At 43.0% G+C, this 24,172-nt stretch overlaps 1 protein-coding gene across 5 annotated transcripts in view; it reads left to right on the top strand.

Moving 5' to 3' along the window:
• Positions 1 to 24,172, top strand: part of fam135b (family with sequence similarity 135 member B) — a 365,288-nt gene that overhangs the window by 230,487 nt on the left and 110,629 nt on the right. For all 5 annotated transcript variants that reach the window (XM_048529329.2, XM_048529327.2, XM_048529330.2 and 2 more), the window contains 2 exons: positions 420 to 593; positions 1,533 to 1,659. In XM_048529329.2, coding sequence (XP_048385286.1) covers positions 420 to 593; positions 1,533 to 1,659 — 301 coding nt within the window. The remainder of the gene's footprint in view (positions 1 to 419; positions 594 to 1,532; positions 1,660 to 24,172) is intronic.

The raw sequence follows: 24,172 nt of genomic DNA, 5'->3' as shown, positions 1-24,172 counted from the left end.
CACTCAGGTCACACTGTTCATTTCTGTTTGCAACATCTACTCTGAAGCAGTGCTAGTGTGCTTCTTAAAAATCAGAGCTGGATAGTTCTTCATAACTGAACAGGCACATGAAGTGGAGAATACACTGTTCAGGTTTGGTGTCACAGAAAGGGTGAGAGACTTCAGTGGATTGTGAACATGAGAACCGAACAAACAGGAACTCATCATGTCTCTGTAATCATGATTTCTCTGTTTACACAAAATAAATAATTATGTTTTTTTTGCTAATTTAATGTATTATAATTTCTGTTTTGAAATAGTAACTTGGAATGCATAGAAATCATTCCAGGATTTTTAAAGAGTCTTTTGCCTAATGTCAAATAATCTTAGTCATGCTGTTTCCCAGTAACATCTAAAACCTGTTTTCTGTTTGCCCACAGGTTGAGTGACATTACAGGAATACCCTTGATCAGCAGCCGAAGACTGGGTCTTCACTTCCATCCCAGGAGGGGCTTACATCATCACATACCTGTGATGTTTGACTATTTCCACCTCTCTGTCATTTCCGTTACTGCACATGCATCACTTGTTGCTTTACACCAGCCCTTGATAAGGTATGACGGTGAATGCGATTGCTATACTTTCTGCATGCTTTCAGGGATGTCTTTAGATGTGTGACCACTTAATGTCCAAACAGTTTGCACAGCAATAGTGGCAGTATGATTCTTCCCAAAGCAACATATCATTATTGACAAGAACAAAACGATCTTTTAAAAACTCATCATGCCAGGTAGCATCTGTAGAGAGAAACAGGGTCAGTGTTTCATGTCAATAATTTATTTATCGATCTGCAACGTTAACTTTACTTGTATCCATAAATGCTATCTGATCTGCTAAATTTTTTCCAATTTTTTTTCGTTCTTATTCTCTAATATTTCCAGCATTGGCAGTACTTTGTATTAATGACATTTGATACAGTAGCAACAGAGAAAGCACACACTGCTTTGCCAGGGAGCCACAGAACATGAGGTCAATACATATTTATATCCTCATGGTAAGATCCCAAACTGTTGTGGGCTCCAAGCAAAACCACAGTACTTTTCTGTATTTGACCAACAGGCAGACGTTACTTTCGCAGCCAATTTTTTTTGTGGACACATGGGGCATTGTTGATTGGGAAAACAAAAACAAAAACAAATATCGCTGTATTAAAAAATCTCCAGGTAATTTCTTTACATGTCAATCAAGCAGGTTTCATTAGCAAACACATTTAACTTACACCCAATTGTGTTCCACAGTTAGTGATGGCTAAACATTGGCACATTGTAGAAAAAGCTGCTACCTCCTGTTGTATCTAATCTGGGGAATATTTGATACGACATTTACTGTGTTGAAAAGTAAGAAGAGGTGAGGGAAGATAAATCTTCCACTGCAAGTGCTTTCATCCTTCGTCTAATTGAGCACGAAGTGTCATCTGATAACCCCATACACAAAACAGTGATGGGAACTATATACATTCTTCAATTACACTAGCATTTGTTTCTGTCCCTTAGTTTTCCTCGACTAAGCAAAGGGATCTGGCTTGGGAAAAATGGTCATGAGATGGAACCGAATGTATCAAATCTTAATCTCGAAAACCTCATGTTTGGGTCTAGCTATTACAAACAGCTTACAGTCGAGGTAAGCAAGTTTCCACCTCTGTTTTGGAGTAGGGTATTTCTGAGGCTCAGATCCTTTGCCATATTTGTATGTTGGACTGACAGATTTTGTTCTCTCATGCATTTGCCTTTGCTGCTTGTTTTTTTTTCCACAGTAGCATAGTTATGATCAAGTTGTATTGTGCTGTGTTTTATTTAATTACCTTTCAGAAAAGTTGATTGTTTTATTTGCTTGGAAAAAGCATAAGGGAACTAAGACTTAATGACAGTGAAGAACTTAATGTCATTAATATTAGTAAAGTCAGTAGTGGTATTGTCAAGCATCTCTTGGTAACGGACATTGCAGATCCCCTGCCACTCCACAGAATGCATTCTGCACTCTTGCCACCCTCAATGCTTCCAACAAGTGGTTTTCAACATAAATAGAACTGATTCACTTGCAGAAAGTAGGGGGTGGAGCATGTGTTGCAGTATATGGTCATCAGTAGAAGGTTTCCTCGTTTGACACGGTAACCTGAGACTTAATGGGGTCCAGAGTCAGTGTTGAGGACACCAAGGGAAATTCCTCCCCAACTGTATACTACAATCCGATCATCGCTGCTGCATCTAGCTGTTGGTGGGGCATTGACAATGACAGTGTATGTAAGATACTACTCAGTAATTACCACTAAGACATATGTGATGATACTGTGGCTTTAAAAAGACTTATTTTGTCATTATTTTAATGAAGAGAAGTTGAGACAGAGGTATTCAGCAGTCTGGTTCAAGCCAATAAAGTAAACAGCTTGTGAGGCCTTTGGTTTTTAAAAGTTGGAATAATTGAAGCAGCCTCAAAGGGTGAGGTCAGCCTCCCCACAGAATCATTTAGCTCTCAATAACTGTTGGGGTAGCAATAAATGCTACATCTGTCTCTGCCTCTGCGTCTGTCTCTATTGCTCTCACTGTCTCGGTCACTGTCGCTGTCTTTGTTTCTATCACTCTCATGCTCTCGTACTCGCACTGTCACACTCTCACGTGTTCTAATTCTCTCTGTTGCCCTCGCATGCTCACTCTCTAGCTCCCTCTCTCTCTCTTTCCTGCTCTTTGCTTCAGGTACAGGCTTGTTTTCTTCCTGCTGCTAGAATTTCAGGCAAGACGAAAAATTTTTCTGGATTTGCTTTTACGAAAGGTGTGTCTATAAGATGTGAGAAAAGAACAAAGAAAATTACAGAGATAGTAGGAACTGCAGATGCTGGAGAATCTGCGATAATAAGGCTGGATGAACACAGCAGGCTGAACAGTAAGGATGACATTTTGGGCCTAGACCCTTGTTCAGATTTCTGAAGAAGGGCTTAGCCTGAAACGTCAGCCTTCCCACTCCTCTGATGCTGCTTGGCCTGCTGTGTTCATCCAGCTCTGCACCTTGTTATCAAAGAAAATTACAGCACAGGAACAAGCCCTTTGGCCCTGCAAGCCTGCGCCAATCCAGATCCTCTATTTAAACTTGTTGCCTATTTTCCAAGGATCTGTATCTCTCTGCTCCCTGCCCACTCCATGTATCTGTCTAGATACATCTTAAATGATGCTATCGTGCCCAACTCTACCACTTCGCTGGCAACACGTTCCAGGCACCCACCTCTCTCTGCGTAAAGAACTTTCCACACATATCTCCCCTAAAGTCTTCCCCTCTTCCCTTGAAATTGTGGCCACTAGTAACTGAGTCCCCCTTTCTGGGGAAAAAAACTTCTTGCTTTCCACCATGTCGATACCTCTCATGATTTTGTAGACCTCACCCTCAACCTCTGCCTTTCTGATGTAAATAATCCTAATCTACTCAACCTCTCTTCATAGCTAGCACCCTCCATACCAGACAAAATCCTGGTGAACCTCCTCTGCACCCTCTCCAAAGCATCCAAGTCCTTTTGGTAATGTGGCGACCAGAGCTGTACGCAGGATTCCAAATGTGGTCGAACCGAAGACCAAAGAACCAAGGTCGAACATGACCTGCCAACTCTTATACTCAATACACCGTCCAGTGAATGAAAGCATGCCGTTTGCCTTCTTGACCACTCTATCCACCTGTGTTGCCACCTTCAGGGTACAAAGGACCTGAACACCCAGATCTCTGTACATCGATTTTCCCCAGGTCTTTTTTTCATTTACCGTATAGTTCGCTCTTGAATTAGATCTTCCAAAATGCATCACCTCGCATTTGCCTGGATTGAACTCCATCTGGCATTTCTCCGCCCAACTCTCCAATTTATCTATATTCTGCTGCATTCTCTGAGAGTCCCCTTTCACTGTCTGCTAATCCACCAATCTTAGTGTCATCTGCAAACTTGCTAATCAGACCATCTATACTCTTTTTATATGTTAATATATTGGAACAGTTTAGGACTAGTTTATTATTTTGTTAAGTATCCTGATAGGTTTACAGTTATGCCAATCCTTTTACTTTTATTTTGTCAATATTTTAATGATCATGTATGAATAACGATAACAAAGTGTGGAGCTGGATGACACAGCAGGCCAAGCAGCATCTCAGGAGCACAAAAGCTGACGTTTCGGGCCTAGACCCTTCATCAGAAACGAGGATGGGGAGAGGGAACTGGAATAAATAGGGAGAGAGGGGGAGGCGGACCGAAGATGGACAGAGGAGAAGATAGGTGGAGAGGAGAGTATGGGTGGGGAGGGGATAGGTCAGTACGGGGAGGACGGACAGGTCAAGGAGGCAGGATGAGGTTGGTAGGTGGGAAATGGAGGTGTGGCTTGAGGTGGGAGGAGGGGATAGGTGAGAGGAAGAACAGGTTAGGGAGGCGGGGATGAGCTGGGCTGGTTTTGGGATGCAGTCGGGGGAGAGGATGAGCTGGGCTGGTTTTGGGATGCAGTGGGGGAAGGGGAGATTTTGAAGCTGGTGAAGTCCACATTGATACCATTGGGCTGCAGGGTTCCCAAGCGGAATATGAGTTGCTGATCCTGCAACCTTCGGGTGGCATCGTTGTGGCACTGCAGGAGGCCCAGGATGGACATGTCGTCTAAGGAATGGGAGGGGGAGTTAAAATGGTTCGCGACCGGGAACCGAACGGAGGTGTTCTACAAAGCGGTCCCCAAACCTCCGCTTGGTTTCCCCAATGAAGAGGAAGCCACAACGGGTACTGTGGATGCAGTATACCACATTGGCAGATGTGCAGGTGAACATCTGCTTGATATGGAAAGTCACCTTGGGGCCTGGGATGGGGGTGAGGGAGGAGGTGTCGGGGCAAGTGTAGCACTTCCTGTGGTTGCATGGGAAGGTGCCGGTGTGGTGAGGTTGAAGGGGAGTGCGGAGCGGACAAGGGAGTCATGGAGAGAGTGGTCTTTCCAGAAGGCAGACAAGGGTAGGGATGGAAAATGTCTTGGGTGGTGGGGTCGGACTGTAGATGGCGGAAGTGTCGGAGGATGATGCGTTGTATCCGGAGGTTGGTGGGGCGGTATGTGAGGACGAGGGGGATTCTCTCAGGGCAGTTATTGCAGGGTCGGGTGTGAGAGATGTGTTGCGGTAAATGCAGGAGACACGGTCAAGGGTGTTCTCGACCACTGCCGGGGGGGGGGATGTTGCGGTCCTTGAATAACGTGGACATCTGAGATGTGCGGGAGTGGAATGCCTCATCCTGGGAGCAGATGCGGCTGAGGCAAAGGAATTGGGAATAGGGGGATGGAATTTTTGCAGGAGGTGGGTGTGAGGAGGTGCCTTCCTCCGTTACATTGACTGTATCGGCGCAGCCTCGTGCTCCCAAGAGGAGCTCGAACAGTTCATCCACTTCACCAACACCTTCCACCCCAACCTCAAGTTCACCTGGGCCATCTCCAACACATCCCTCACCTTCCTGGACCTCCATCTCAGGCAACCAGCTAGAAACCGGTGTCCATTTCAAGCCCACCGACTTACACAGCTACCCAGAATACACCTCCTCCCCCCACCCTCCTGCAAAATTACCATCCCCTATTCCCAATTCCTTCACCTCCGCCACATCTGCTCCCAGAATGAGGCATTCCACTCCCCCACATCCCAGATGTCCGTGTTCTTCAAGGACCGCAACTTCCCCCCCACAGTGGTCGAGAACACCCTTGACCGTGTCTCCCGCATTTCCCACAACACATCGCTCACATGCAACCCCCGCAATAATCACCCTAAGAGAATCTCCCTCGTCCTCACATACCACACCACCAACCTCCAATACAATGCATCATCCTCCGACACTTCCGCCATCTCCAATCCGACACCACCACCCAAGACATTTTTCCATCCCCACCCTTGTTTGCCTTCCGGAGAGACCACTCCCTCCTTGACTCCCTTGTCCGCTCTGCAATCCCCTCCAACCCCACCACACCCTGCACCTTCCCCTGCAACCGCAGGAAGTGCTACACTTGACCCCACACCTCCTCCCTCACCCCCATCCCAGGCCGCAAGATGACTTTCCATATCAAGCAGATGTTCACCTGCACATCTGCCAATGTGGTATACTGTATCCACTGTGGCTTCCTCTACATTGGGGAAACCAAGCAGAGGCTTGGGGACCGCTTTGCAGAACACCTCTGCTCGGTTCGCAATAAACAACTGCACCTCCCAGTCGCAAACCATTTTAACTCCCCCTCCCATTCCTTAGATGATACGTCCATCCTGGGCCTCCTGCAGTACTCCAATGATGCCACCTGAAGGTTGCAAGAACAGCAACTCATATTCCGCTTGGGAACCCTGCAGCCCAATGGTATCAATGTGGACTTCACAAGCTTCAAAATCTCCCCTTCCCCCACTGCATCCCAAAACCAGCCCAGCTCGTCCCCGCCTCCCTAACCTGTTCTTCCTCTCACCTATCCCCTCCTCCCACCTCAAGCCACACCTCCATTTCCCACCTACTAACCTCATCCCGCCTCCTTGACCTGTCCGTCCTCCCCGACTGACCTATCCCTTCCCCACCTCCCCACCTATACTCTCCTCTCCACCTATCTTCTCCTCTATCCATCTTCGGTCCGCCTCCCCCTCTCTCCTTATTTATTTCAGAACCCGCTCCCTATCCCCCTCTCTGATGAAGGGTCTAGGCCTGAAACGTCAGCTTTTGTGCTCCTGAGATGCTGCTCGGCCTGCTGTGTTCATCCAGCTTCACACTTTGTTATCTTGGATTCTCCAGCTTCTGCAGTTCCCATTATCTCTATGTATGAATAAAGTGTGTTTTGCTTCACACCTGGTAATTTGACGATTTGAATTGCATCTGAATGCAATTCCTGGCACTTGCCTTTAAAATAAGAAAATCTTAGGGTCTAGGCTATTTCCTTGAGATGTTTTGAGTGATTTTGAGCATCTATTACACATTCTGTTGCTTAACAGTCCATGAGACATCTCTCCCAATTTTGGCAGTAGCCATCAGATGTTGCTGAGAAGGATTTTGCAGGGTCGTTAGGGCTATGGTTGGCATTGTTTCCAGTTCCTAGATTGTCAACAGGTAATGTGTTTCATTTAATTCCTTTGTTGAGACTTCCTTCTGATTGTTACCACTCAGGTGGCTCTCTCGGACATTTCAGAGTCAACCACATCACTGAGAGTCTGGAGTTACATGCAACCAGACCTGGTAATAAGGGCAGAGTTCCTTCCTTGAATCAGAAGTGAATCAGGAAGCGTTTTATGACAATCAGTAACTATTTCATGTTAATTATTAGTCTTTTAATTTCAGAGTTTAGTGAGTTGAAATATTGCCAGTTCCCATGGTGGGTTTTAATCCATGTCCCAAAACATCACTGTTTGTAAAGAGGCTCAGCTATTTAGGGCTGAGATGAGAAGAAATTTTGACTGTCAAGTGGTTACAAAACTTTGGAATTCCGTATCGCAGCAACTGGTGGGCTGGGTTTGTTGAACTACTTAGAAGATTAATATTGACAGACACATTGAACAGAATCAAGTGAAATGGGAATAGGATGAGGACATTGAATTGAGGTTGAAGATTATCCATGACTTTGTTGAATGATAGACAATACTCAAAAGACAGAATGACTTATTCCTCTGTTCTTCTTACTTGTAATCTTGATTTACTCTACCCTAATACCGTGATGTTTGTAACATATCTCAGAGAAATAGTGAGATGAAGGGGTTTAGGATGAAACAATAAATGATAGAGCTTGGGAATCTAAATACCGGGCCACCAGTGCTGAAGAGAAGAGTTGCAGGATGCTCAAGATGCCTGAGTCGTAAGAAATTAGATTTCATAAAAACGCCGGACGGTAGACTTTTTACAATGGATATTTCACATCAACTAGTAAGTGCAACAAGAATGAGCATTTCAATACCGTTCTGTAACTGGTAGCAAATCTAGATAAGCACAGACAATGATGATGGACTCGAGCAGGATGAACCAGAAGTGGTTAACATCAGTTTATTTTATAGTGTTTGGGACTATGTCCAAGGGATAGTGGGAATCATGCTGAACAGAAATGATAGAATGAACATTTTCAGTGCAGATGGAGTATATATAGGATCAGAGGCTCGGTTCAGAGCCACATACGTCTACAAATTTGAGTGTAGTTAAGCTTACCCAGTAACTGTAGAGGATGGAATCAGTGCTAAGTAAAGCATGGTGCAAGTGAACAGTCTGTCTGAAACATTGCTTAAGGTATGTGAATTGATTTATTTTGGGAAGAGTACAAACTTTGAGGCAGCAGCTGAAAGCCTTTAGTCTTTCCAGTGTTTACCTATAGAAAATAATACCTTATTGAAAACTGATTTTAGAAAAGCTTTCTTTAATCCTAAGTCCAGAGTGGATGTCATCTCACATTTATCCACACTGAAATTCAGTTGCACAATTTTATCCACCTGCTTAACCCCACGGAAGACAGCAAGCCAAGCAGCATCTTAGGATAATAAAATGTGAGGCTGGATGAACACAGCAGGCCAAGCAGCATCTCAGGAGCACAGAAGCTGACGTTTCGGGCCTAGACCCTTCATCAGAGAGGGGGATGGGGGGAGGGAACTGGAATAAATAGGGAGAGAGGGGGAGGCGGACCGAAGATGGAGAGTAAAGAAGATAGGTGGAGAGGGTGTAGGTGGGGAGGTAGGGAGGGGATAGGTCAGTCCAGGGAAGACGGACAGGTCAAGGAGGTGGGATGAGGTTAGTAGGTAGCTGGGGGTGCGGCTTGGGGTGGGAGGAAGGGATGGGTGAGAGGAAGAACCGGTTAGGGAGGCAGAGACAGGTTGGACTGGTTTTGGGATGCAGTGGGTGGGGGGGAAGAGCTGGGCTGGTTGTGTGGTGCAGTGGGGGGAGGGGATGAACTGGGCTGGTTGAGGGATGCAGTGGGGGAAGGGGAGATTTTGAAACTGGTGAAGTCCACATTGATACCATATGGCTGCAGGGTTCCCAGGCGGAATATGAGTTGCTGTTCCTGCAACCTTCGGGTGGCATCATTGTGGCAGTGCAGGAGGCCCATGAAGGACATGTCATCAAGAGAATGGGAGGGGGAGTGGAAATGGTTTGCGACTGGGAGGTGCAGTTGTTTGTTGCGAACTGAGCGGAGGTGTTCTGCAAAGCGGTCCCCAAGCCTCCGCTTGGTTAGAATCTTAGGAGCTGCTTGGGCTGCTGTATTCATCCAGCTCCACACCTTGTTATCTCAGATTCTCCAGCATCTGTAGTTCCCATTATCTCTAACCTATGAAGACCCTTTCCCAGCTGCGCTGCAAATTAAGATATTCCGATCACTAAACTTGATTGTGTAGCTTTTTGTTCACCTACGTAATTGACGAACATATTGAAAAGCAGAATATAGGCCCCTAGAGTCACGTAGAGTCAGAGTCACACAGCGTGGAAACAGACCCTTCAGCCCAACCAGTCCATGCCAAACAATCCCAAATTAAACTAGTTCTACCTTCCTGATCCTGGTCCATATCCCTTCATAACTCTCCTCTTTGTGTGTCTATCCAAATGTCTTTTAAACATTGTAATGTACCCGCATCCACCACTTCCTCAGGAAGTTCATTCCACACGTGAGCCACCCTCTGTTTTAAAAAAAAATGTTGCTCATGTCTTTCTAAAATCTCTGTTCTCACCTTAAAAATATATTGGCTCATCTTGAAATTTCCCCCATCCTTGGGAAAAGACAGCTACCATTAACTATATCTATACATTTCACTATTTTATAATCTTCTGTCACATCGCCTCTCAATCTCCTATGCTCCAGTCAGAAACATCCCAGCCTATCCAGCCTTTCTTTATAACTCAAACATTCCATACCTGGCAAATATCTTCTGAACCCTTTCCAGCTTGATAATATCCTTCCTATAGCTGGACAACCAGAACTGGGGTCATTATTCCAGAAGAGGCCTCACCAATGTCCTGTACAACCTGTACATGACTTCTCAACTCCTACACTCAAAGGACTGAGCAAGGAAGGCAAGCATGCCAAGCATCTTTTTAACCATCCTGTCTATATGTGACACAAACTTTACAGAGTTATATACCTGCACCCCTAGGTCCCTCTGTTTTACAACGCTACCCAGGGCCCTGCCATTAATTCTATAAGCCCAACGCTTGTATCTTGTACCAAAATACAATACCTCACATTTATCCCGATTGAACTCCAGTTGCCATTGTTTAGCCCATGCACCCATTTGATCAAAATCCCTTTCTAATCTTACAAAATCTTTTTCACTGATACTATGCCACCAAATTCGGTGGCATCCGTAAACTTACTAACCTTGCCTTCGCATCCAAATCGTTTATACAAATGACAAACAAAAGAGCCCCCAGAACCCTATGGAAGACCCTATGGAACACTGCTGGTCATAGTCCTCCAGTCCAAAAAGCAAACCTCCACCATTCCTTTCTGTTTCCTGCCATTAAGCCAATTATGTATCCAGTTGGCAAGCTCACCCTGAATCGTATGCGACGTAACTTTATTAATTAGTCCACCATGCGGACCCCTATCAACAGCCTTGCTAAAATCCAAGTAAACAATGTCTACTGCACTGCCATCATCAATCTTTTTGGTAACTTCCTCAAAAACCTCAATCAAGTTTGTGAAACACGATTTTCCTTGCACAAAAACGTGCTGACTCTCCTAAATCAGTTTTTGCCTCTCTAAATATCCATAATGTCCTATCTTTTATAATGACATCCAACAAATTACCCACAACCAAAGTCAGACTCTCAGATCTATAGTTCCCCAATTTCTCCTTACATCCATTTTTAAACAAAGGCACAACATTAGCCATCCTCCAGTTCTCAGGCATCTCACCCGTAGTTAAAGATGGCGCAAATATTTCTGCAAGGGGTCTCACAATTTCCTCCCTTACTTCCCACAATATTCTGGGAAATATTAGATCAGGTTCCAGAGATTTATCCACCTTTATATTCTTTAAGGCCTCCTGAACTTCCTCTTCTGTCATGTAAACTTTTTTAAAAACATCAAAGTTTATTTCTCTGCATTCTCTACACTCCATTTCTTATCCAGAATAAAATATTCATAAAGTATCTCTCCCATCTCCTGGGGCTCCACACAAAGATGACCTCCTTGGTCTTTAAGAGGCCTCACCAACTCTCTAGTTACCTTCTTGCTTTTAATGTATTTGTAGAATCTCTCTGGGTTACCCTTAACCTCATCTGCCAATGCTATTTCATAGTCCCTGTTTGCATTCCTGGTTTCTTGCTTAAGAATGCTCCTACACACCTTTGTATTGATTAAGGGATTCAACTAAACCAAGCTTTCTATGTTTAAAGATGCACAACAGATGTAGTGTAAATGCATTGAAGGTTTGGAATGCTACAATCTGACTGTAGGTGCACCAATGTTGCCTTCAATAGAGAATTCTGGCCCATTGTACAAAGAAGCTTTGATAATAAGTGTGTGCAGAGACTCCTGTTTGGTACAGTTGATCAAACAGTTGTCATAACACCTGCAAGTGTATTGTTCAAAGACTGTCAAGTGTCAGTCGGAAGCATTTTGGTCCTATACAGACTGAACATTTTGTTTGCTAGCAATCTGCTCCTAATTGATGTTTTGCAAATCTTCAAATCTGAATGTCATGGTTGTTTATTCTTATAGCTACAATTAGCTTGATGTAGCTGTTCCCAAGTAACTGATGTAATTATTCTCAAGTACCCTTTACTCCTTGATTTAAAAGAGGAATTATTAATCAAGTGGTTCACTTTTTTAAAAAAATTCCTCACGTACTCAAAATATGCCAAGTGCTTTATAGTAAATTATTTAGTGCGTACAAAAGGATTGATTGTTGGCCACAATACCATGGAAGAAGATTGGATCTAGTACCCTGAAACATATACCCTCTACCTAACTACGATTTTGTTCTTGAGTTCCTTTATGTAATACTTGAGCTCACCTTGTACGTCAGATCAACTTTTTTTTAACAGTCCACATTTCCACAATACTGTTTGCAAGCCAATATCCCATCCTTCTTGAACCCTGACGTTAGGTGATGTTATAAAGTGTACAGACCCTTTTCTCCCTCCCAATATCTCTTTCATTGTATGCCCCTGGAAGAAGCTTTCTCTCAAGTCACTTATTGCTGCGCATGTTGAATCCCAACTACCTGCCTTTTTGGCCCACAATGCAGAATGACATCTCTGGAGCTACGAGTTTACTAATCACATCCTCTACTCCATTTTTGAGACCTCGGTCCTCAGTCAAACTGCAGCTCTTTATCACCCTAGACATTGTATTGATACACTCCTGTGCCCAATCCTATTAATTCTAAGGGCTGCATATTCGAATGTTTATGGCAGAAGGTTTGTCTGTCCTTCAGAAGGTCTGGCTGGAAGACATAACACATTATCAGACACTATCCTTAATTGCTAAATCTCTTTACTATTCAAAAATGATCTTAAATGCAAAGTATTTTGCATCACAGTTTATTAAATGATGCACCAATGCTTAGTTCACCCTCATCATCACTGACATGTATGAGAAGTACGTGGGCTTGAGTCATTGTGATTAAAACCTCCATTCAGGAGGTTTCTTCATTTGTCTCACTGGGATAAGCTTCATTCAGTGTTTATCACTGCTCCAGCTCTGAACTCAAACTTTCCACTGGATTCTTATCTATCTCCTATCTTAGTTTTTCTCAACTTATTCTGTCCAGGACGCTGACCTTCTGCTCCCTCAATCCTACAGTGACCAAATTGTTAGCCACCCAAGGTCCCATCTAGGGTCTGTTGTTAGCTGATATTGTTAATTCTTTCCTTTCTCAATATAATATTTCCCACACCTGCAAAACAGACATCATTATTCTTCAAAACACTTACACTTGATCCCAACTCTTTCTATCCTCACCCCATTTCCAACTTGTATTTCCTCTGCTGTGTTCTTGAATATGTTTTTCACCTCCCAAATCTGTGCACTTTTTCCTACAATTCCATGTTTGTATCCCTCCAGTCAGATTTCTAGCACTTCTACATTGCTGAAACACCTAAAGTAAAGGAGACAGAAATTAGAAACTATAGGTCAGTTAGTTTTACATCGGTCGTCCTGGGAAATGTGTGAATCGATTAATAAATGATGCAACAATGGAGTATTAAGAGTTACAGAATAACTGCAATGACATTATGGCTTCATAAAAGGGAAATCATGCCTTATTTATTATTTTTCATTGAAGAGTTAACAATCAAAAATAGATAAAGTGGAAGTAATAGATTTGGATTTTCAGAATATGTTTGATAAGCACCCATGATATTCGGGGTAGTATGTTAGCATGGACAGAGATATGAATCGCTAATAGAAAATAGTGAGTCAAGATAAGTAAGGGAATAGATAGGATAAACGAATGAACAGAATGTAGCAGCTCGAATCTAGTGTGGAAAAATGTGAGGTTATACACTTTAGCAGGAAGAATAGAAGAGCTGTATGTTACACAAATGGGGAAAGACTGCAGAAAGCTGCAGCACAATCCTCCTGCACAATCGCAATGGAAGGCACATTGCAGTTAACCTTTATTTCAGAGGGGACAGAGTTTAAAAATAAGGGAACTTTGTTCAAACTGTAAAGGCCAGCCTGGAATACCAGTTTTGATCCCCTTACCTGTGGAAAGATTACTGACATTGAAGGCTAGACTGATACCAAGTATGGAGGTTGAGTGGATTAGGCCTGTACTCATCGGAATATAGAAGAATAATAGGCAACCTTTTTTTGAAACAGATAAGATCCTTAGGGACCTTGACGGGTTGGAGGAAGAGAGCTTGTCTCCCCTCTGGGAAAATCTAGGACCAGAGGGCATAATCTCAGGGCACGAGGTCACCCACTTAAAACAGAGATGAAGAGGATTTTATTTTCAGGGTAGTCAATCTGTAGAATACTTTACTGTAGGGTGCTGTCAGAGTTGGGTTGGTAAGTATAATCAGTGTTGAGAGAGTGAGATTTTTAATCAGTAAGAGAGTCAAGATTTATAGGAAAAGGCAGGAAAGTGGAGTTGAGGATTATTAGAGCAGCCATGATCTCACTGAATGATCGAACAGACTCAATGTGCCAATTAATCTAATTATGGTTCAGTGGTTTTCTATTGTTGAATTGACAAATGATATATCTGTTAGTTTGAGGAAAGTTGTGTGTTTTGTAGTTTTTCTTTAATGCTTTCCAGTTGTTCCTTGTAGCCTAGCGTTTCAAGTTAATTTTTGGAGCCATCTCAAAATCTTGTGAGAAAGCATATTAAGAGATGAACTCACCCAGGCAATATGGTAGGTTCTGTGGGATGAATGTGCTTCCAATTCAATGTTTTTAACACTAACGCAAAAGATTGTGAAAACTAGGCTGTACTGAATGCCATTTGTTGCTAAAAATCTTGCAATCTTATGTGCCACTTTAGCTGATTTGGGGGAACAGATACAACATCATCTAGCAGAAGCCTCATGGTACTGCATGCAAATTGTGGAAGGGAGCTGTGTATTCATTGACCAACATTATCTTTGCAAGCAAAGGGACTTAAAGATAAAGTACTCTTCTCAAACGTTGCTTCGTGCTCGGAGCACATGATTGTGGAATAACTTATTTAATTTACTTTTATAGAGTCATAGAGTTTTGCAGTACGGAAACAGACCCTTTGACCCAACTTGTCCATGTTGAGCAAATGTTCTAAATTAATCTCGTCCTGTTTGCCAGCGTTTGGCCAATATCCTTCTGCATCCTTCCTATTCATGTACCCAACCAGTTGCCTTTTAAATGTATTTGTACCAGCCTCCACCATTTCACGTGGCAGCTCATTCTATGCATGCACCATCCTCTGTCTGAAAAAGGTGCCCCGTAGGCCCCTTTTAGTCTTTCTCCTCTCATCTTCCCCTGTGCCCTCTAGTTTTGAACTTCCCTAAGCTGGGAAAATGACCTTAGCTATTCACAGTATCTTTGATTTTATAAACCTCTTAAGGTCAAGCCTCAGCCTCTGACGCTCCAGGGAAAATCGGCCCAGCCTTATCAGCTTCTCCTTACAGCTCAAACCCTCCAACCCTGGCAACATCCTTGTAAATCTTTACTGAACCAGCTCAAGTTTAACAGCATATTTCCTACAGCAAGAAGATCAGGATTGAACGCAGTGTTCCAGAAGTGGCCTAACCTATGTCCTGTACAGCCACAACATGACATCCCAGCTATTGTTATATATTTTGTAAATCTTGATTGAGAATGTAAGCTGCTCACAAGGGAACTTACAAATCTGCAGCTGCTGCCAGCTTGAAGAACAAGAGCTTGGAACTGGAGAAACTCCAACACCTGCAAGTTATTTTTTTCCCCACATCACACACCATTCTAGCTTGGGACTCTGTCATGAGGTCAAAATTTTGGAACTTCCTTCTTAGCCATACCCTACCTACTGACTATCAACAGGAGCAGTTCAAGATGGTGGCACACTGCATTCTCAATGACAATTAAAGTATATACAACAATAGTCAATGACCATCATATTTCACAAAGGAATAAATAAATAGATGTACAAGGTTGCTTAGTTTCTCATGCCGTACTTTTAAAAAGTATTCATCTTGCTTTCCTGCAATCGCATTTTAGCAATGACAGAGATTGTGTTTTTTTTCTCATCACTATCACATGATGGAACATGTCCTCCTGCGTCTTTATAATAGGTTTAATAAATTGACTCTGCTCCACCAAGGGATCATGTTGATCCTTCGTAAAAAGCAGGATTTGCTTCTTCAGCAGTTGCAGCCACACTGTCAGAATTTGGAAATTGCTTCCAAAGCTTCGCTCATTCAAAGTTCCGCACTATTGTTCTTCCATCGGTGCAACAGAATGTATCATATTTCTAAGGGAGCCATCGTTGACCATTTGATGGAAGTGCTTTCCTCCAAATTCAAAGGTTGTGAGAATGAAGATTTCCATGTTGTGAGAGGTGGATGAAGGATGCTGGCATGAAGAAACGTAACAGATCTAATTAAGTTGAGCCCTAGTGAATTGTGGCACAACATCAAAAGAGAGCACATCTGAGAATGCTTGCACTTTTCAGTCATGGAGAGAAGTATCGCACCACTGGGAACACTAGAGAAAATTATTTTTCCTCTGCATTACAACTGCAATCTACTGCCCTTCTACACTGTCATGTATCATCTGTCTTTACAGGGAGTGTTGTAGTGCCAGTGGTTCTTCGTCTAAATGATAATTGCTTGTCATTTTCTGCTAACCTAACTTGATTGGCTATTTTTCATTGGCTTACTCATGCCTGTTTCACATGGCATATTGCAAGGAACCCAAATGATTCACACCCAAATGTCATTAGAAGTACACCTGGTGCAAGTCAGCCTACTTCAGTTGCATCCACGCATCCACTCATGGGATAGTTCCAGAGAAGCCTATTTACGAGATCGTCCAAGCTTGTCATCTTTATATGGAAACTTGGGAGGTGCTAGGTGGTGAAAGAGGACTGATTTGACAAACATGTGATTAGTTCACACTCCAGATGACTATTTTGGGAGTCTGCCAATGAGCGCATTCAGGTAACGACAGGTGTGACTTCTGACCACAACCACATGTCATGTACGAAATAAAAAAACCCCAAAGAACTGCAGTTGCTGGAATTCAGAAGCTGAAATTGCTGGAAAAGCTCATCAGGCCTGGCAGCATCTATGAAGAGAAAGCAGAGTTAACATTTTGCATCCACTGACCCTTCTTCAGAACTGATTTTAGCAAGGAAAAGGTTGGTATATGTGCTGGAGGTTGGGTGGAGGGAGAGGGGAGGAGTAAACAATACATGGAAAAGGAGTCCAGAGAGATAGAAAAAAAAAACATTGGGCAGGTAAAGGAGGGGGTAAAGGCCAGCCTGGAAGAATCAATAGCCACTAATGAGGACCCATTAGTGGCTGATGATGGGCTGACTGTGGTAGCCTGCCATATGATGACAAAGCCCGGTGTGTGGGTGTTGGGGTAAGGACATGGAGAAGGTTCTCAGATCCTAAAATTATTGAATTCAATAGTCTGGAAGGCTACAATGCTCCCAAATGGAAAGTAAGATGCTGTTCTTCCAGTTTGGGCTGAGCTTCTTTTGGAGCACTGCAGCAAGCCTGAGACAGAGGTGTTGGCCAAGGAACACAATGGAGTGTTGAAGTGGCAGGAAATGGGGTGCTCACGGTCATTTTTGCAGGAAGAACGTGTTCTGCAAAACGATTTCCCAGTCTGCGTTTTATCTCCACAATGGAGAGCAGACCACAATAGGGCCCTTCTCCTTCTCACTTACCACCCCCACCAGCATCCACATCCAAAGAATCTTTAGCCTCCATCTTTGCTACCTCCAGTGATGCCGCTACAAATACACATTCCTGTCCCCTCCGTTGTCAGCATTGTACAAAGACCTTTCCCTTTGTCCACTCCTCCTCCACTCTTAACATCTCTCCCCACCTCCACGGCATCCTTCCATTCAGTTGCAGAAAGTATAATATCTGGCTGTTTACTTCCTTCCTCCTCACTATCCAAGACCCGGACTCATCTTCTAGTTGAAGCATTGATTTCCCTGTACTACTCAACCTAGTTTACTGTATTCATTGCTCACAGTGTGGTCTGCTGTGATCGGGAGACAAAATACAGTCTGGGCTACCAGTTTGCAGAACACCTCTTCCTGAGTGCAAAAATGACTCTGAGATTCCTGCTGCCAGCAACTTCAACAACACCACTTGATTCCCAGCCAATGTCTCCATCTCAAGTTTGTTGCAGTGCTCCAGTAAAGCTCAGCAAAGCTGGAAGAGCAACACCAGTTTCTCTCCTTGGGGACACCGCAGCCTTCTGTTCTGAATATGGAGTTCAATGATTTTAGGACTTGAGCACTTTCTCCCACACAGGCCTTTTTCCACATGGGCTGCGACCACAAACAACTCATTGTCAGTCACTGATGATCCCTATTGGCAGTGATTGATTTCTACCCACTCCTTTGTCTGCCCAACTGTTTTTCTCTCTCTCTGGACTCAAAATCCACCTATCGTTTATGTTTCCTCCTTCTCCCCACTCCATCTTCGGCACGTATCCCAATCTTCTCCTAGCTGCGATCGGCTCTGATGAAGGGCCACTGGACCCGAAACATTGGATCTGCTTTCTCTCTACAGATGCTGCCAGACCTGATGAGTATTTCCAGCAAGTTCTGATTATGTACCATCGGTCACATGTCCTTTTGCCTTAGGCAAAAGTGAAAGAATGAAGATAGTCTTCCCACAGTATAATGCCCCCAATCTTCTCACCATTTTCAACTTCTTGCATGATTATAGAAGTCTAGAAATATCTGCACCCACTGTCAGAATAGTGCGCAAGGGACGATAATCCTGATGAGATGTGGGAGGGCTGTCAGCGATGGCTCATACTGTATCCTGGCATGACCCAGGAGTAGAGTGAAAGTGAAAGCGACCAGGGCAGTCGTAGAAGGAAAAAGCAAAATGACTTGATTAAACTGAATGTTAGCAAAAACCCTGTGATAAAATAAAAACATGTTCTTCTTGTCTGTGTTTTACAAATGTTGCTTTGTAACTGTCAGAGTGATTTCAGATCAGAGACACAAGTGCTTTGAAGCTGGTGTCCTAAAAATGAATTGTCACTTTGATCATACAAATTGGTATTCTTGGCAATTATTTCATTCATGAATAATCAAAGCAAGCATGTAAAAGTGAGCTTAAGCAGATGTAATGTTATATAATGCCTTACAATAAGAATTGTAGGAAATTGTAACAAAAAAGTATTAAATTATACAGCAAGTCTGCATTAAAACCACCTCCTGCAGGATCAGACAATGCATTACTGGCCTTGTATTTTTAAATCACTAATTAAATAAACTGTGATAGCAAAAGAAATTAAAAATTGCATTTGAACACAGGAAGTGGCTTCTAAGGATACCAGAAAAAGCGCTAAATCTGAGGAATGAGAATATCTTAGAAACCAATAAAAGAGGGACAAGAAACTGATTCAGGCAGCCCACAAAGACTAGTAAAGGTGAATGGTAAAAGCTCCAATGGATATATGGTTAGGACAAGATTTTGTAAGACAGCTGGGGGTTTTTACAGGTAAGGACCAGAGAATATCTAATTCGGAACAGGGAGATCATGGTGCAAGTTACTGTGTCAGACTTCATGGAAGAAAATACAGAAAATCTCCCCTAAATACCTGGCAATTAAGGGATTTGAGAAACTGAGGAACTAAAAGAATTTATTGTGTTTTTTAAAACTCTGTTTTTGAGATATCTGGCATCACTGGTTAGGCCAGCATTTATTGTTCATCCCTAATAGTCCTGGAGATGGTGTTGGAGAACTGTCTTCTTGAACCGCTACAATCTGTGTTTAGGTATATTCATGGTGCCTTTCGGGAGGGAATTCCAGGATTTTGACTCAGCGATAATGAAGGATTAGCAATATGTTTTGAGGCCAGAATGATGAATGACCTTGGAGAGGAAGTTGCAGGTGGCGTTCCCATGCGTCTGTTGTACTTGCCCTTCTAGATGTTAGATGTCATGGGTTTGGAAGTTTGTGTCAGGTGCTTTGCAGATTCATGCTATTGTAGACTTTGGGTTCAACCAGCTACTATGGGGGCTGAAGTCTGAGAGATTGGAGTGAAGTCCTAACTCAAAAAGGTGAGATTGATGAGATCTTTGATGTGAATTTACACTCAACAGTACCTATCATGGCATGAGCTGCATGGACAACTGTACAGTCCCATGCTGAATGTTGAAATACTTGAACAAGTGCCACTGTTTAGACTGTGAATGTTGCCAAGAGATCTTGTACATGTCTTGCTGCTGATAGAGTATTGGTTACGAGAAATTCTTGCTCTAGACATACTGAAAGGCGAAGGATTCTTTTGGAGCATGATTTCCGTGCTGCTTCCTTGTAAATCACAATCTTCCAGAGTTTTTCATTCTCCATAACTCTGGCATTGAAGGAAGATCAACTCATTGCTTATTAAGACTCAGGCTAGAGGTTCAAGGTCAGTTTGGAATCCTTTTTAGGTTTGTCTGTCCCTTCAAGGTAGGAGTATGTGATCTGATAACAGTGGCCTGCTGATTCCTCATTGGAGTGAGCCAGGTAATGCTGAAGTCCTTGCTTGCCCCACCAGGAGATTACTGGGGTAACAGACAAGCTCAAATTTGATGCTGAAACCCACACACTTTGGTACCCCTGCTGTTGTTTTCACTGGCCTTTGTCTATATGCCATATCTCACTTCGGGCAGCCATGTCAATGTGAGAACGCCTGAGTTCCCAAACACTGATACACTCCAGTTTCCTGCTGACTTTCCAGATCCCAAACTTCATTTTGACACGTGGAATATGCGTTAAGCCTTGGAAAACAACAAATGTTTTAAAGCTAATTGTAACTTGCTTGACCCCATTAAGGCCACTTTGCTTACAAGCGTGAGTGACACTATTATTGTGTTTTAATAAAAAGGATGTCGTGACAATTTGATACCCCACTCACACCAATTCTCACAAAATCAGTCTTGTTTGATGCAAGAATTAATTTCAGAAAAAAAAAACAATCCTGAGGCTAAACTCCCATCAAGGGTAAAGTGCATACTCTTCTGGACTTACTTACAATAAAAAAAGATTTTATTGCTTTTCTTGTAGGCTGTAAAGGTTACTGACAATGCCAGTGATCTTTTTGCCTGCCCCTATTTGTCCTGAGGGTGGTGATAAACCATTTTCTAGTATCACTGTGTACCTACTGTACTGTTAAAAGGTTAGTTGCCAGATTATGAGATGCGTACCAGGATGCTCAAGCGATGGTGAGCTGCTGTCTGGTCACTAATTGGTCCATTTGTGAAAAACCACTTCTGAGTGACTATTCCTCTCACAGTGCATGTTAGGGATCTCCATTTGAGCCTAACGATGGGTTCCGTACCCGAAAGCCCAAATGCTGCCCATACTGTCTACAGATCGACTGAGCTAATTTATTGTGTGCAGTTCTGGTCGCCCCATTACAGGAAGGATGTGGAAGCATTGGAAAAGGTGCAGAGGAGATTTACCAGGATGTTGCCTGGTCTGGAGTGCAGGCCCTATGGAGAAAGGCTGAGGGAATTGGGTCAGTTCACATTGGAGAGAAGGAGGCTAAGAGGGGATTTAATAGAGACATACAAGATGCTCAGAGGATTAGATAGGGTGGACAGTGAGAGTCTTTTTCCGAGGATGATGACTTCAGCTTGTACAAGGGGGCATAGCTACAAATTGAAGGGTGACAGATTTCAGACAGATGCCAGGGGCAGGTTCTTTACTCAGAGAGTGGTAAGGGCCTGGAACACCCTGCCTGCCAATATAATTAACTCAGCCACATTAGGGGCATTTAAACAGTCCTTGGATAAGCATATGGATAATGATGGGATAGTGTAGGGGGAGGGGCTTAGATTAGTTCTCAGGTCGGCGCAACATCGAGGGCTGAAGGGCCTAGGGCTGAAGGGTCTAGGCCCGAAACATCAGCCTTCCTGCTCCTTTGCTGCTTGGCCTGCTGTGTTCATCCAGCTCTACACCTTGTTATCTCAGATTCTGTAGCATCTGCAGTTCCTACTGTCTCTGAAACAACCAATATTTATGTCTGTCTTGGCTGACCTGGGAGGATTGAGTCTATGGCTCAGCAATTTCCATTTTATTTATTCATTCGAGAGATTTGAGTATCCTTATTAAGGTCAGCATTTATCCCCACACCCAATAACCCTTGAGAAGGTGGCAGTGAGATGCTATCTTGAACCCTGCTGCAGTCTATATGATGTAGGTACAGAGATGACAGTTCTGTTAGTAAGAGAGTTCCAGTGAAGAAGCTGCAGTAGAAATCCAAGTCAGGATGGTCTTGGAGGAAACTTGCAAATAATGGTGTCTTCATTTGCTGCCTGCTGCTAGGTGTTAGGATTCATGAATTTGCATGACCTTGTCCGAGAAGTCTTGATACATTACTGCAATGTATTTTGTAGATTGCACATGCTTGTGTAACCATGCATCAGTAGTGCAGAGAGAGAAAAGTAGGGGCAATAATTAGAGAGCCAGACCAGTGAACTGCTTTGTCTGAGATGGTGTGAAGCACCTTGATTGGTTTTGGAGTTGCCTCTTTTCAAATCATAGAATTCCTACAATGTAGAAGCAGACTATTTGGCCCATTGAGTCCACACTGACCCTCCAAAAAGCACATCACCCAGACCCACCTCCTTACCCTACCCTTCCCATGGCTAATCCACCTAGCCTGCACATCCCTTGACCCTGGGCAATTTAGAATGGCCAATCCATCTAACCTGCACACTTTTTGGACTGAGAGGAAACCCACACAGACACACAGGGAGAATGTGCAAACTCTACACAGACAGCCAACCAAGGGTGGAACTGAACCTAAATCCCCGGTGCGGGAGGTGACAGTGCTAACCACTAAGCTACCATGCTGCTCATCTGTCACATTCCAACTTTCGCATTTTGAATGGTTGAAAGGTTTTAGTCCATCAAGGTATAAGTGATTGACTGCCAGATACCCAGCCTCTGACCAGGCTTTGCAGGTACAGCATTTATGTGATGGTTCAAGTTTGTCAGTGATAAGCCCCAGGATATAGATGGTGAGAGATTTGTTGATGGTAATGCCATTAAATGAAAGGTAGGGAGAAATAGGTTGAGAAAATAAACTGAAATTCTGGCTTGTGGAAACAGTTTTAGTATTTTCCATCAAAGATGGCCCCTATCCATTTATGCATTTAATTTAACTTCTACAATCAATCTGGCCCAGGGGCTGCAGATTGGGAATCAACATGCTGGGGCTCCTCTATTGAGGATATATACACTGTGAACCACTGTGTTTAGCAGGTTCAAGGAGTACATCATTTGTCCTGTTGACGTGAAAATTAGAATTGAGAGTCAACAACCGGTATTACATCTGATTTGCATTGACAATCAACTTCCCACCAGAATCAAAATAGCAAGCTACTCCTTTAGAGACTTCCAGAAAATTGCTTTTAGTGTAAACACTCAGTCACAGAACAAGGCTTTAGTAAGAGAGATAGGTTAATATGTGGCATTGCTGCAACATGTTATAGAACAGTATAAATTTGGAAATGCAAGTATATAGGTTAAACAGCATGCATTGTGTGGTTTGTACGCAAACCTAAGAATTTAGGTTCAACTCAGACTGTTGAGGAGAAGAACAGTCAAAAACCTTCTTCAGGAGTGGACTTTTTGTGTTGTTTGCTGCAATTAAATGCAGTGTAGAGACTAAATGCTACACTACATGATTTTCATAGATATACCATATTCCAATCTTAAAACTAAATCATTGAAAGGCTATTTCATAAATTGCATCACCTAATGCTATTTGGTATACACCACATAATTCTCTCGATACATCTATATCACTCACGTGATTATAAATTAGGGTCCCTCACTCTCTCCTGTAATTCCACCCGCATTAGACTATCTGTGCCCAGTGAGGAGCAGCTCCGTGATATCGTCACAACATTACTCTGGGATTCCGAAAGCCCTTACATAACAAGGTCAACACCAGTTCACTTGGGAAGGACAATCACCTTCTCAGAATAGGTAAGGAAGGGCAATGAATGGTTGTGTTTATATCACCAGTGTAGGGAAAAAAAGGAAAATGAGAACATTAGAATTATAACATCGCAGGAATGGAAGCTGAAGTAGAAAGTGAATGCTGTATATGATTAGCCCTCCTACAACAGAAATTTATTTGGAATACCTCAGTAGAATGAGAATATGGATATACATAGAAAAATAATAGTCAGAAGGTGCTGTAAATCCAGAGAGTTACAAATGGTTTATTGATTTTATTATGTTGGATCTGAAAGTTGATTGGGATTGTGCCAAGGCCTGAACACATTTTCGATTTAGATATAAAATTTCCCCAGGTATCATTTTTAAGTCATTTACAAGAAAAAGCACTGCCATATGAGTACTTTGAAAGTTTTTTTTATTCCAAATTTTACACTTAAATCATTCCATGTGTCAAGTTTGTTTTGGTATTATCAATTAATCAGTATTTCCTTTAGTGAGAAAGGGACATTGCTGGTTTGGCCAACATTTGTTACCTATCCTTAAATGCCTTCAGGAAGATGGTGATTGCCACCTTTATATGCCTCTACAGTC

The sequence above is a fragment of the Stegostoma tigrinum genome, chromosome 5, assembly GCF_030684315.1.
Source record: "Stegostoma tigrinum isolate sSteTig4 chromosome 5, sSteTig4.hap1, whole genome shotgun sequence".
In the NCBI taxonomy this organism is placed as follows: Eukaryota; Metazoa; Chordata; class Chondrichthyes; order Orectolobiformes; family Stegostomatidae; genus Stegostoma; species Stegostoma tigrinum.
The sequence above is the reverse complement of the archived record's forward strand: the minus strand, read 5'-3'. Positions and strand labels throughout refer to the sequence as shown.